The sequence below is a fragment of the Balaenoptera acutorostrata genome, chromosome 13 (genome assembly GCF_949987535.1).
Source record: "Balaenoptera acutorostrata chromosome 13, mBalAcu1.1, whole genome shotgun sequence".
NCBI classification, from domain to species: domain Eukaryota; kingdom Metazoa; phylum Chordata; class Mammalia; order Artiodactyla; family Balaenopteridae; genus Balaenoptera; species Balaenoptera acutorostrata.
This window is the reverse complement of record NC_080076.1, coordinates 63,056,754-63,069,629: the sequence shown is the minus strand read 5'-3', so window position 1 is coordinate 63,069,629 and position 12,876 is coordinate 63,056,754. Positions and strand designations below refer to the sequence as shown.

Sequence of the window (12,876 nt, the reverse complement as noted above, 5' to 3'; positions counted from 1 at the left end):
TTGGCTATGGGGTACAGATTGAGTTAGTGACCTCGGGAGGATAACAACAGAAAGTGCAATGAACCAAAGCATGCATCGCTGAGGAGAAACAAGGGTGACCATACAACTACCATAGCACAGTGTCCCTACCTCTCTCCCCGCACGTCTCACTTTATTATTTATGTATGTCTTAAATCACCCACTAACTATAAGCTCCCTGAGAAGAAACCGGCTCATCCCTGAATGAACTGGAGTAATGCACACCGGCCTTAACCTGAGTATGGCTGAGCAATCACATGGATTGTTCTTAATCAACATGCAATAACAACAAAAAATATCAGAAGTATGTACGTTCTGCTATGACTCTAGGTATTCATAAATCATTTACCCCAGCATGACATTTTCACTCCTCCATCCTATCTGTACTGAAACAGAATAGGTAAAAATCCTAATGAGGCAGGCTGGATGCTCAGCTCAAATATATAAATAATGTAGCTGTAGTGAAGTCAGTGATGACTGCTTCAATGTTTCCACAGGTGTTAGCAAATTAACGGCTGCATCACTGATTAAACAGCTTTCCAGTAACACAGGATTATGTTGCTGAATATGTCTCGCTATGTTAACTTAACCACACATCTGAATTATATGCTGTACAGCATACAGAACATCTACTAATAACTCCCTCAGTAATAGTAGCATGGCAGCAACAGTACTAGTAAAAACAGTGATAACAGAAGTTTTTACAATCTAGCCTTTACTGGACACTCACCATGTATCAAGAACTTTGTGTGAATTATGTCACTAACCCTAATAACAAGCCTATGAGGCTGATACTTTTATTACTTATCCTCATTTTACAGATGAGTCAACTCTGAGTCAGAAGTTAGAATACTTGTCCAAGGTCAGACAAGCACAAAGCCATGGAAGTGGGAAGCCAGGTCTGCCTCCAGAGCCTGAACTCTCATAAATTCTCTATGTATTTTATGCAAATACCTAAGCTCTATTTATTTCCTAATTCATGAGCCATTCCAGGCGGATTTCTGCAGCGTTAAAGCATGAAACCGTAGTCAAATCAGTAATATAAGAAAAAGATTTTTATTGGATATTTTACTGTATTTCCCTTGGTTCCACAGGATGAATATTTCTGGAAACAAGTATCAAACACCAAGAAAACAGTTTTTATGTTTTACATCAAAGAAAGCCCTAAAACATCTTCATTACAAATTTTAAAGATGAAGTTACCTTAATTTATTTACTGTATTTTATTCCCAAACACACTGAAATCTCAGACTTGAGCGAATGTAAGCTCCATGAAGACTGGGTCTCTGTTCTATTTGCAGCTGTATCCCCAGCTGGACAATCCCTGGCATAGTAGGTACTGAATAAATATTATTGTACAAACATTAGTGTAAAAATAAACAGAAGACCACTTTCCGGGAAACAAAATGAGTCATTTCTATTCAAGATGGTTTAGTTATTAAAGCACTAAACATATCTTTTTATAAGCTTTCATTAACCTTACAAAAGTATGGACCCTGAGATTAATACAAAAGCCAAACTTGCCTATTTTATTTAAATCTTCTACTATTTAAGAAAAGCTCTGATTTCTTAAACCGCTTCACTGCCCTTGTTTATCCACATTATATAATCAACAAAGAATTTCAAAATGTATCATGAAAAAATGTCCAAAATCCACTTAACATAGTAGTGTGTTGTCATTAAAAAAAAAAAAAAAAAGTTTTCCCACTCTAGGGGCTTAAAGTTATAGTTAAAAGTAACCAACAGGCAGGAACCATGCCTTTTCTTTCTTTTTCAGCACTTTCAGTTAATACAGCAGTGTTCTGAGCACAGTTAAATACTCATCCATCACCATCCTGCGGGGGGCGGGGGGGCGGGGGCACGGGGGGGGGCGGTCTGCTATTGATGGTGTACGTACTGACTTTTGTAAAAAGCATAATGCAGTGTGTTGAGTTAGAGGCTCACAATCTAACACCATCAACAAGGGGACTGACCTTGAGCAAATCATGTCACTTCTCCAGCACAGTCTAACCCTCCACTCTAGCTCAGTACACAAAACCATCTCTAAGACTCCTCTCAGCCCTCAAAGTATGTGACATTTATGAACAACTTTACTTACTGCCTTAATTAGAAAACACTTACTACTCCATGGTAACATGGCCGGTAATTCAATCCTAGATGATCACAGCCTCACTGACATTTTGTATAAAGCTACTAAACATTTTAGAAGTACTTTTTCTGACCTTTTGATGCACAGACTGCTCACTCTGACCTAAACAATCTTTGTGACACAATCCTGAAAACAAGTGGGAGAGAATAAACAACATTGTCTTCACACAGAAATGAAACATTTTGATTTGTAACATTTTTATATAAATCTTATGTCCTTCCACTGTGTAACTTTCTAGAGAAAAATAAGATGTACACACACATAAAAAAATTTTTTTTTCATGCTTGCACTCAGGATTAAACATAAAATATGCTTAAATTAACACCTTTGTTAAAACAGAAATAAGCGTTCCATATCTGAAGAGTTTAGATTACTCTTTAAAATCTAGGTAGGCAAGATGGGAAAGAATAAAAGAGAAATGGATATCTTCGGGAGAACCTGTAATAAATGTTTTTAGCACCATTTACAGATCTAAAGCTCCTGTTAGATTAGAAGCAAAATACTTATAACATGGGAAAATTATCACAATAATATTAACTAAAAAATATAGGATATAAAAGAGTCATACACAGAAAAAATAATCAACTGTTAACAGTGATTATTTAGGGACTTCCCTGGTGGTCCAGTGGTAAGACTCTGTGCTCCCAATGCAGGGGGGCCTGGGTTTGACCCCTGGTCAGGGAACTAGATCCCGCATGCATGCCGCAACTAAGAGTTCACATGCCACAACTAAGAAGTCTGTATGCCGCAACTAAGACCTGGCGCAGCCAAAATAAATAAATAAATATATTTTTTAAAAAAGAAACTGGTTATTTATAGGTGGTAGGATTGAGTAATTTTTATTTGCTTTATACTGTTCTATGCTTTTTCAACTTTCTATATTAAGCATTGATTTTATAATCAGAAGGGACTTTTTTTTTTTTTTTTTTTTTAATTATTTATTTATTTATTATTTTTTATTTTTGGCTGTGTTGGGTCTTCGTTTCTGTGCGAGGGCTTTCTCTAGTTGCGGCAAGTGGGGGCCACTCTTCATCGCGGTGTGCGGGCCTCTCACTATCGCGGCCTCTCTTGTTACGGAGCACAGGCTCCAGACGCACAGGCTCAGTAGTTGTGGCTCACGGGCCTAGTTGCTCCGCGGCATGTGGGATCTTCCCAGACCAGGGCTTGAACCCGTGTCCCCTGCATTGGCAGGCAGGTTCTCAACCACTGCGCCACCAGGGAAGCCCCAGAAGGGACTTTTAAACGTGAATTCATATTACCTTAATTTGTTCACAAAATCTTTTATTTTTAAAGTGGGGGGGTGGGGACTGAAAAGATTCAGAAAAAGCTATCTTTTGAAGGTGCTGTTACTGAGATTTTTGGCAGTGGGAACAGTACTTAGAAAACAAAACCAAGGGATTCATCTTCCCCTATAAGCTATAAAAGTAAAACCTGTTCACAGAGAAAACAAACAGAAAACACACTCCATGATATAAAGGTGCTCTATACCTTTAAAGGTACAGCAGTCACTCAAATTCATGTCAGATTATCCAAGTACCAAAATAAAAATATGTATGTATATATACACACACACACGTGTAAATATATATGGATGAGTATATATGGAAGTATATAGCTACAAAATAAAAGGCTGTCAAAATGTAGGCCCATAAGAAATGTGTCAATTTATATTACAAACCAGTACTTTAAAGCTCTCTCATATTAACAATTCTTTAACATAACTATTTTTAAAAATGGCCACCGAATCCAATCACATCCTTTAAAAGCTGAAACGTAAGTAACTAAACATCTCATTCATTTAAGCCTGAATTTTGAAAACAGTACCAAATGTTCGAGGTAACTATCCTAGAGAACTCCTCAAATGCCAGAGAAAAGTAGCTAAGCTAACTATGGTATACTGGGACTTCCCTGGTGGCACAGCGGTTAAGAATCCGCCTGCCAATGCAGGGGACACGGATTCGATCCCTGGTCCGGGAAGATCCCACATGCCGCGGAACTACGCCTCTGCGCCAAAACTACTGAGCCTGCGCTCTAGAACCCGCGAGCCACAACTACTGAGCCCACATGCCACAACTACTGCAGCCCGCGTGCCTAGAGCCCATGCTCCGCAACAAAGAGAAGCGACCGCAATGAGAAGCCCGTGCACCGCAACTAAAGAAAGCCCGTGCGCAGCAATGAAGACCCAATGCAGCCAAAAATAAAATAAAATTTAAAAAAATAAATTCTATGGTATATTAATGACACGGCATCAAAAATGGTATTTATAAAAATTTAAGACATTAGTTGAGGTTATTTTTATAAAGTGAAATATGTGTCACAGTCATAAAGTTGAACACAGTCTCATAAATGTTGAAGTCTAATTTTATTTAAGCAAGGAATTTTATTATGAAGAATAAAATCATACTTAAGCGTTGATTATAAAGATGAAAGCAATCTCAGTGACACAGGACATGAGGTACAGCTGGCCTCACAAAAGGCTGCATTCAAGAGAAACTGATACTGGAACCACAAGACCTCTCTTGCCTGCTTTCCTCTCCCTGTTCTCTCCCAACTGGCTACTTCTGCTTGACATGGCCCAAATCAGCCACTGTCTCCAAGTCTCTGTGACCTTAAAATTCTAAAACCTATCGTGTTTAAGGAGGAGGCTTCAACATTGTGACTAGCCAATCATCAGTATGTCTATATTGACTGGCCTTGGGCGAGGTGCCCACCACTGAACCCTCCGCACTGTCTGGACGAAGAGGGATCCTGTGAACTTACACGCTGCTTAGACCTACTTGCCTCTAATACAGTCTATGGGCAGGGCCCATTCTCTGAGAAATAAATACCCCAAACTAATCTACCACGCTCTCACAAGAGACCACCAATTGATCCTAACAGTAAGAGCCCAATGAAACTTAACAGATGTATGTACAGTTAGTTATAAATTAGATTTGCTTTCAAACAAACATGATTTTCTACTTGTCTTTATATGCCTTGATTTCTGAACTGCTACGGTATAGTTACAGACTTGTTTTCTATTGACCTTATATAACTGCTTTATTATTAAAAAAAAAAAAAAAGACTTCAGCCTGTATAAAAGGCTTAAGTTATTAATAAAAAATAAAACAAAGTATTACAGGTAGGACAAACGAGACTTTTGATATAACCTCTCAAAGTACTGAGTCTAATAACAAAATAATTTTTTTCTCTTACCATTAAAGGCACTGAATGTTCATTGCAGAAATCTTGGAAAACACAGAAAAGTAAAAACGTGAAAACAAAAGCATCCTAAAGTAGAGCTAATGACTGCTAACGTTATTTTCTTTCTGATCTTTTCCCTCACACGTATTACCATAAATGCACTCATACTTACGCAACTTTTCAAGGGAGGGATAAGGCGGTCATCACCAATCAACTTAACATCACTACAAGTTGGACAACCAGACGTTATCCACACCTGATGTGACACAATTCTATCTATGCAGTATTTTTACCAAAAAAATACTGAAACCTGAATCTTCAAGCCCTTAAATCCAACTCCAAATTTACAGGAACTACATACCAGAAATATCAATATAGGACATTCCACTGGACAATGACCTGGTCTTTTCAACAAGTAAATGGCATGATAAAAAGGAAGTGGTGGAGGCACTGTTAAGATAAGACGACCTGGATACAACAGCCGCATGCAATGCATAGACTGAACAAACCAACTAAAAACCAGGACTGTAACTGGGAAGATTTCAATAGACAAAATATCAGATTATTGAAGAATTATTTTTGGTTTTATTAAGTGACAATGGTGTCACGATTCTGCAACGAAAATTACCCTTTTTTTGTTTATTAGAAATGCAAGCTCAGATATTTAAGCCTGAGATGCTAACAGCCAGAATTTGTTTAAAATACTGTGGTAACCCCACCCCCCCAAAAAAACACAGTAAAATACTAATAATCATTAAACTTAAGTATATATGAAATTATTAAATTTAAGAGTATAGAGGTTTCGTTAAGTGTATAAAGGTTTTTATAAATGTTTGAAAGTTTTCATAAGAAATTTTAAACAGAGTAATTTGAGTCACATTTCAGTTATAATAAACCCAGTAAACAAGCATTTGCAAAAATAACCCCCTCTTGCATTTAATTCTTTTTTTAACAAGAATTTTTCTTTAGTAGTTATACAAAATAATATTACATTTTGTGGTCTGTAAAGTTTAATAAACTGGCGAACACGTAATTTTCTTTTAAACCAACTTTTTATGAAGGAAAGTAGGATCCATCCTATATTAACCACTATCTCCTCTGAAAGACAGGAGTTCATTGAAGGGTCGGTCAGTCAAGATAGAAAAGCAACAAGAAAAAGAGAGTCAGGAAGAGCCTCTGAGAAAATAAAAGGGTCCTTGCTAACAAACTCTCTTCACAGACCATCTGTGTATGGTTAAGGAAGGTCTTAAAGGAAATCTAACAGGTAACTAGTACAGTAAGCCAACAACAAAATTACCAACACTAACAATCACAAAATACCAAACTTTGCAGAACTTAACTCAATCAAGGTCTCCCAATTCTTTACATATGTAAAGAGAAAAACTGTGTTTTTCTTTTGCAGGGAAAAATTGTGTCTTCCTTTTGCACTCAACTGTCATATACATTCACAAACCCTGACAGCCTGACCACTACCCAAGAAATCACCCAGTCCCACTTCTCACTTAACAAATGAAAAAGGTGAAGCATAAAGAATGAACAATGTATCTATCGTTAGTCAGCTCTTAACAAAATACCCTTTTCTGTAACTACAAAACTCTGAAAACACAAGTACCTGCAAAGGCAGATGAAAAACCCTACTGAAAAGAGATCCAAGACAGAAAACATGAATTACAGGAGAAATCATCTGCGTCTTATTAGTGCAATCAACACTCACTGGACAATCATCCCATGCCAGATCTTGTTATTATGGACATAAAAATAAATGAGCATATCCTCAAGTACTTTACAGTACAGATTGTGAGAGAAAAGTACGTAAACATAAATACTATACAATGGTGAGTGCTGTAACTGCAGATAAGCACAAGCTTGGATAGTGGCATGAAGAAGGCAGTGACCAAGTGGCCTGGGAAAATCAAAGACAGCACAAGAGGAAGGGGCTCTTGAAGTGGAGAAAGCCTGCCTGACAGGAGGGAGGACAACACTCTGAAAAGAGCATCTGGAGAGGCTTGCAACAGCTGAAAGCATCTGGAGAGATGGTTTCATATAACCAAAGCTACGGCAGAAGAGAAATGAAGAGGCAGGCGGTGGATGTGGAGCTTTGTCAAGTGCATAATGGGAAAATGGTGCAGGTTCTTCAACCCAGGGAGCAACAGTATCAGGTGTGCACTTTTCAAAGGGTAGTTCTTTCTAGCATCCGTGTAGACGACAGGCTGGAGGGAGGGGATGCTAGAGAAAAGGAGACCAGCTGCTGACCAGTAGAGGAAAGAGAGTCACCTGAAGCAAAGAAACTGGCCAAGCCCAGAGCTCTCCCGAGTAACACGCCCGTACCACCAAAGGCCTACGATTCACCTCCTCGTGACAACCCTGAAAGGACCTAAATGTAGCTAACCTGTCCAAGGAGATGAGGACCTTACTCTCCCACTCCTCCTGGGTAAAACGCACCCGTTCTCATGAGACAGCCAGGGCTTGTTCTCCCCTCTCTCCAGGTGTGTAAGCCAGAAATCAGAGCCTTTAAGACACACTCTCCCAGTGCACACACCTAAGAGACCCCCGGGTCTCACCAGCTTGACGGTCTTTAACTTTTTGCATCTCCAACACCACCCCACAAGCGGTCACCTCTTGCGTGGACAGCAGCAGCTGCCTAATTCATCTCTCCCTCCCATATTACTCCATATTGCTACCAGAAGTGTGTTTCCTTAACTACAAATATGACATCACTCCACTACCTCCACACCTGTACCGTTCTCCCCCTTAACATCAATGTAAAAAACCAGTTTGGGATATGCGCAGTTTGAGATGTCTGAGCAACATTCAAATCCAAATGTCAATAAGTAATTAGTATGTATTCCAAAGGTGATTTTAAGTCTGAATTCAACACAGATTTGGGAGTATACCAATGTGTGCAAAAAGAGAGCAAGGAGGGGAAAGAGAAGCCCTCAAAACAAGGAAGCCTGAACAAGGGAAGTTCAGAGTGAGATAAAGTTGAAACCAAGTCAGAATCTCACAAACATGAGCATTTAAGAAAAAGGTCACAAATGAGACAGTAAAGAGCAAAGAAGAAAACCAGAAGATAACTGTGTCACAGAAGGCAAAAGAATCGAGTTTTTAAAAAGACGAACTGTCAATAATGGCAAGTGCCCAAGAGAGGTCAAGGCAGAGAGAAAGTGGCAGTGGTCACTGCAGCAGCCATCAGGAAGCAGGGAGGACAGTGGACAGGAGGAGAGGAACAGGGAGACGGGGAACATGAACTACTTTTCCAAGAAGTCTGACTGCAAAGGAAATGAAGCACAGGAGGGGCAAGTACCACAAGGAGCTGGGAGTCAAGGAAGTATTTTGTTGGCTTATTTGTTTTTAAAATGAAAGACTTAAGTGCATTTTTATGTTTAAAGGAAGAAGCCAGTGGTTGAAAACATGACCGAGAAAATATCTGATGGAACATGGTCTGAGTCATGAAAGACTTTTACCTTAACTAGCAAAAATAACAGAACAAATAAGCTTAAATATGAGAAGGGTTTTTCTTTCTCAGAGAAGAAAGTGTGGACATGTGCCGACGAACAGGTGTAACAAGAGGAGACAGCACATAACGGAAGGGCTTGTATGTCACACTGAGACTTACGCTTTTATCTGGTGGGCAGTCAAGAGCTCCTTGAAAACTGTTAAGGAACAGAGTAATAAGACAACCATGTCCTATTTGGGGGGGTAGGGGGGGCCGGAATCACCCCAGGGATTTGATGTAGCCACTGTGAAACAGGAATCATCTGAAATACCTAAAAATGTGCCAAATACCCACCAAGAGGAGGAGTATTCCCCATCCTCACTCAGGCCTCCTCATCGTGATGTGCTGCTATTCAAAGATGCTTTGGCTGACACACTGCAGGTCCCTCGTCACTCAGAGAGCTTAGTTTTCTTTACTGATGTTACTGTTATGGGCCACCTTGAATACAATGATTTTGGTCTATTTTCCTCTTTCTCTGATCATTAGGAGGAAGAATACATTCACAATTTATTTTAGCATTTTCTAAACTTTCTTCTCCAAACTCTCCTCCAGAATTACTAACAGGCTGGAAAAATAAAATGTTGTATAATACAAAGGAAGAAATTTTATAATAGTAAATAAACATTTTAAGGACCCCCCCCAAAAAAAAGTCTCTCACACGTAATATCAAATTTCAAATCTGAATTCTACGTCAAATTACTGCCAGGGCTTAAAAAACAGAATTTGAAAATATCTACCTCTTTTTCGTTACTAATGCAACAAAAGAACTACTTTAGAATTCATGACATCATTCTAAACGTATTTTCATATAAACAATTGTAGAAAACAATAAACTTCAATAAAATATTGAGGTATGTAGAAAATCTATTAAACTACTATCTGCTTCTCCACAATTGTGCAAAGTGATGATAATTCATATCAAGATGACTTTGTTATGCATGTAACAGAAAAATTCACCACCCAATCTCAGAATGATTAAATGACTCATTCTTGGAGAAACCATCTTAATCAAATGTAAAGTCAAACTAATTCAAATAAACCTACCAGCAGGTGACATTTTGCAAAACTATCCTTTAATAGACTTTTACTTAAACTGAAAATTACGGGTAATTCACGGTAAAGTTAAATGACTTTTTATACCACCATCAAATGAAGCATAAAGAGATTGCTGATTCTAACTGAGTCTCCTCACTTAGTGTTGAACTGCTCTTCGGAATACAGAGAGCTTTCCATCAGAGCAATCTATTTACCTTTGACTAGAAGAGTAACTTTTATTAAGAAGTTCAAATGACACCAAATGTCACCTCCCAATTCATCCTACCCCTCCTCTTTCCCAATCCTCCCCATTACCCCACTTTTAGACGGAAGCACACAGCAACCCACTGGGTATTTAAGTACAAGCCAACCTTCTCTCACATCAGTAAAGGAGCAAACCATTCCCTTGACCAGCCCTCCCCCTTCCCCATTTGAAAGCAAGCTGCTTCCTAAAGCAAGAGGGGAGGAAGGAAGAAGGGGTTTCTTTCCTCATACTTGTTTTGCCTCTGTTACAGCATCTATATGTCTTTTCCATCTAGGAGTTCTTCAAGGGCTGAGATAAAACCTAGCACATTTTACTGTTGTTAATTGTATGCTTACCCCATTAAACCAAACTAACTGTGGACCTTCCCTCTACCTTGCTTACCACTGAATCCCCAAAAGTAAGCTGATACCTGCTGAATAAATTACTCATTGTTGAATACTCTTAATCAAATATAGAGATGGCACAAAGCTTTTTTTTTTTTAAGATTTTTTTTTTTGATGTGGACCATTTTTAAAGTCTTTATTGAATTTGTTACAATATTGCTTCTGTGTCATGTTTTTGGCGGTGAGGCATGTGGAAACCTAGCTCCCCGACCAGAGATTGAACCCGCACCCTCTGCGCTGGAAGGTGAAGTTTTAACCACTGGACCACCAAGGAAGTCCCGGCACAAAGCTTTCACTAGTGTTTGCTAAGTAAATGGCCCAAGTGAATGTGTGTCCCTATAAAATTTCCAGTGAAACTCTTTTTTTTTAAAGTCAACTTATGTCCAAACTTTAATACGTCCTGTGAACTACCTTCATCCATAACACAAGAACCTGTTCTATCATCATAGCTAATAAATCTTCAATACCTGAAATGAGTTAACTATTTGGCAAGTCACTGTGTAGGGTTTTTGGTTGTTTTTTTAACTTGCCTCTTCGCTATTACTAGTCTCTTACTATGGAAACATTACAACTTCTCTAAGCAGAAAGCGTCAAACTCTGCGAACATTTCCTGACCTACAACTAGTTTTAACGGCATCCAAGTCCCTTATGGCAACACACACAGGTTAACCAGAAGAGAAAACTTCCTCTGTAAACTCAGCCTCCCAAAAAATAAAAGCAAAATACTAAAGTTCTCGGAAGAACCACACACCATAAAGGTTTACACTAAATTCCTCTACCCTAAAATAATAGCTATTTGAGTTAAGTATTATCTAAATCATTACATTCATGATTCCCCAAAAGTTTTTTTTTTCCTTTCGCCTACAACTATGTAAAATCATGCCGCGCACATAAACTTGCTACAATAAAATGCACTTAGCGCCTCTCAAAATATTAATATTTCGTGGAGTTGTCTTAAAACCGAATCCTTACCTAACAAGCAGCTCACTGACATTTCCATTCAAAGAAATTCGGAAAAGCACTAGAGCTTCCAAAATGAAGGCTTTATACAATATTCCTCTCATAACGTCAGAATACAACATTTTAAAACTCCTAAAGCTATTTAAAGCGTTTCCTATGGAAAGCAATCTGTTTTCCTTTCGGACTCAACCTTGGACTACAACGAGGGATTTGATTTAAGCACTAAAGCGGCCACACATCTCACAGGCTCCGTGCTCCGAAGAGTCCCTGAATTAAGGACAAGATACGGACTCCTGCACAAGCGGATTCGGTCTCCCCGTGGCGGGAGCTGGGACGAACCCCGCTTCCCCGCAGGCTCCCCGCACGCCCTCAGCATCCCCAGGAGAAACCCCCCCGAGGAGCTCCCTCGGGCCCCGCAGCCCCAGAGTCCACGTGCAGGTGTCGCCCCGGCGCAGGTGTCGCCCGGCGCGGAGAACGTCCAGCCGCCGGTCCCCGCTGACGCAGAGCCCGGCCCGCGCCCGGCCTCCCGCCCCACCGCCCACGTCCGGACCCCGCCCCGGCCCGCGGGCCAAGGACGAGGCCGCCGCCGCAGCGAGGCGCCCGCGCGCCGCAAGATGGCGGCGGGCGCGCGGGGCGGGAGGAGGCAAGGGAACGCGCACCCCCGCGGGCGGGGCCGAGCGCGGGCGGCGGGGGAGGGGGCCCACCGGGCGCGGCCGCCACCCCCCGCCCGCCAGTCCGCCCCTCCCGCCGGCCGCCCCTGCCCACCTTTGAATTTGAGGTCTGTGGGCGGGTCGAGGACCAGGATCTGCTCGTGCTTCGCCATGGCCCCGGAGGCGGACGCCATCGGAGACAGCGCAGAGCGGGTGCGCGCCCGCGGCGGGTCGCTGGCTGCGGGCGGGGGGCGGCGGCGGCGGCGGCGACTGCGGCGCGGCTCGGCCCGACTTGACGCGGGGCCAGCGCTCGGCTCCCGAACCCGACGCCCGCCGCTCTGTCGCCGGCTCGCTGGGCCGCCCGCCCGTCCGCAGCTCCGGGTCTCACAACTGACTCAACCCCACACCAGCCGCCGCGGCCACGCGCACTGCGATCCTCGGCGCCCCACGTGATGCCTCTGCGTGCCTACGTGCGCGCCCCTGCGGCTGCGAGGCCTCGCGCCCGGCCCGCCCTCCACGCCGCCCCGCGCGGCCGGCTGCTGCGCCTGCGCGCTCCCGGCCCGCCGCGCTCCGAGCTCAGCCCAGCTGTCAAGGGAGCGGGTGTCGACGGGGCGGAGCTCAGCTCTGGGGCACCGATGCGGCGCGCACGGCGGGGCGGAAAGGCGCAATCCTCGGTCCCGTTTAGCAGCAGTTAGGGTTGCGAAACTGGAGAACCCGCTACGGCAGCGAATTACCAT

At 42.0% G+C, this 12,876-nt stretch overlaps 1 protein-coding gene across 1 annotated transcript in view; it reads right to left on the bottom strand.

The window, feature by feature from the left end:
* VAPA (VAMP associated protein A) overlaps nt 1-12,588 on the bottom strand; it is a 37,798-nt gene extending 25,210 nt beyond the window's left edge. The window contains exon 1 of the mRNA XM_057526307.1: nt 12,255-12,588. Coding sequence (XP_057382290.1) covers nt 12,255-12,333 — 79 coding nt within the window. The 5' untranslated portion in view covers nt 12,334-12,588. The remainder of the gene's footprint in view (nt 1-12,254) is intronic.
* Nucleotides 12,589-12,876: the final 288 nt, after the last annotated feature.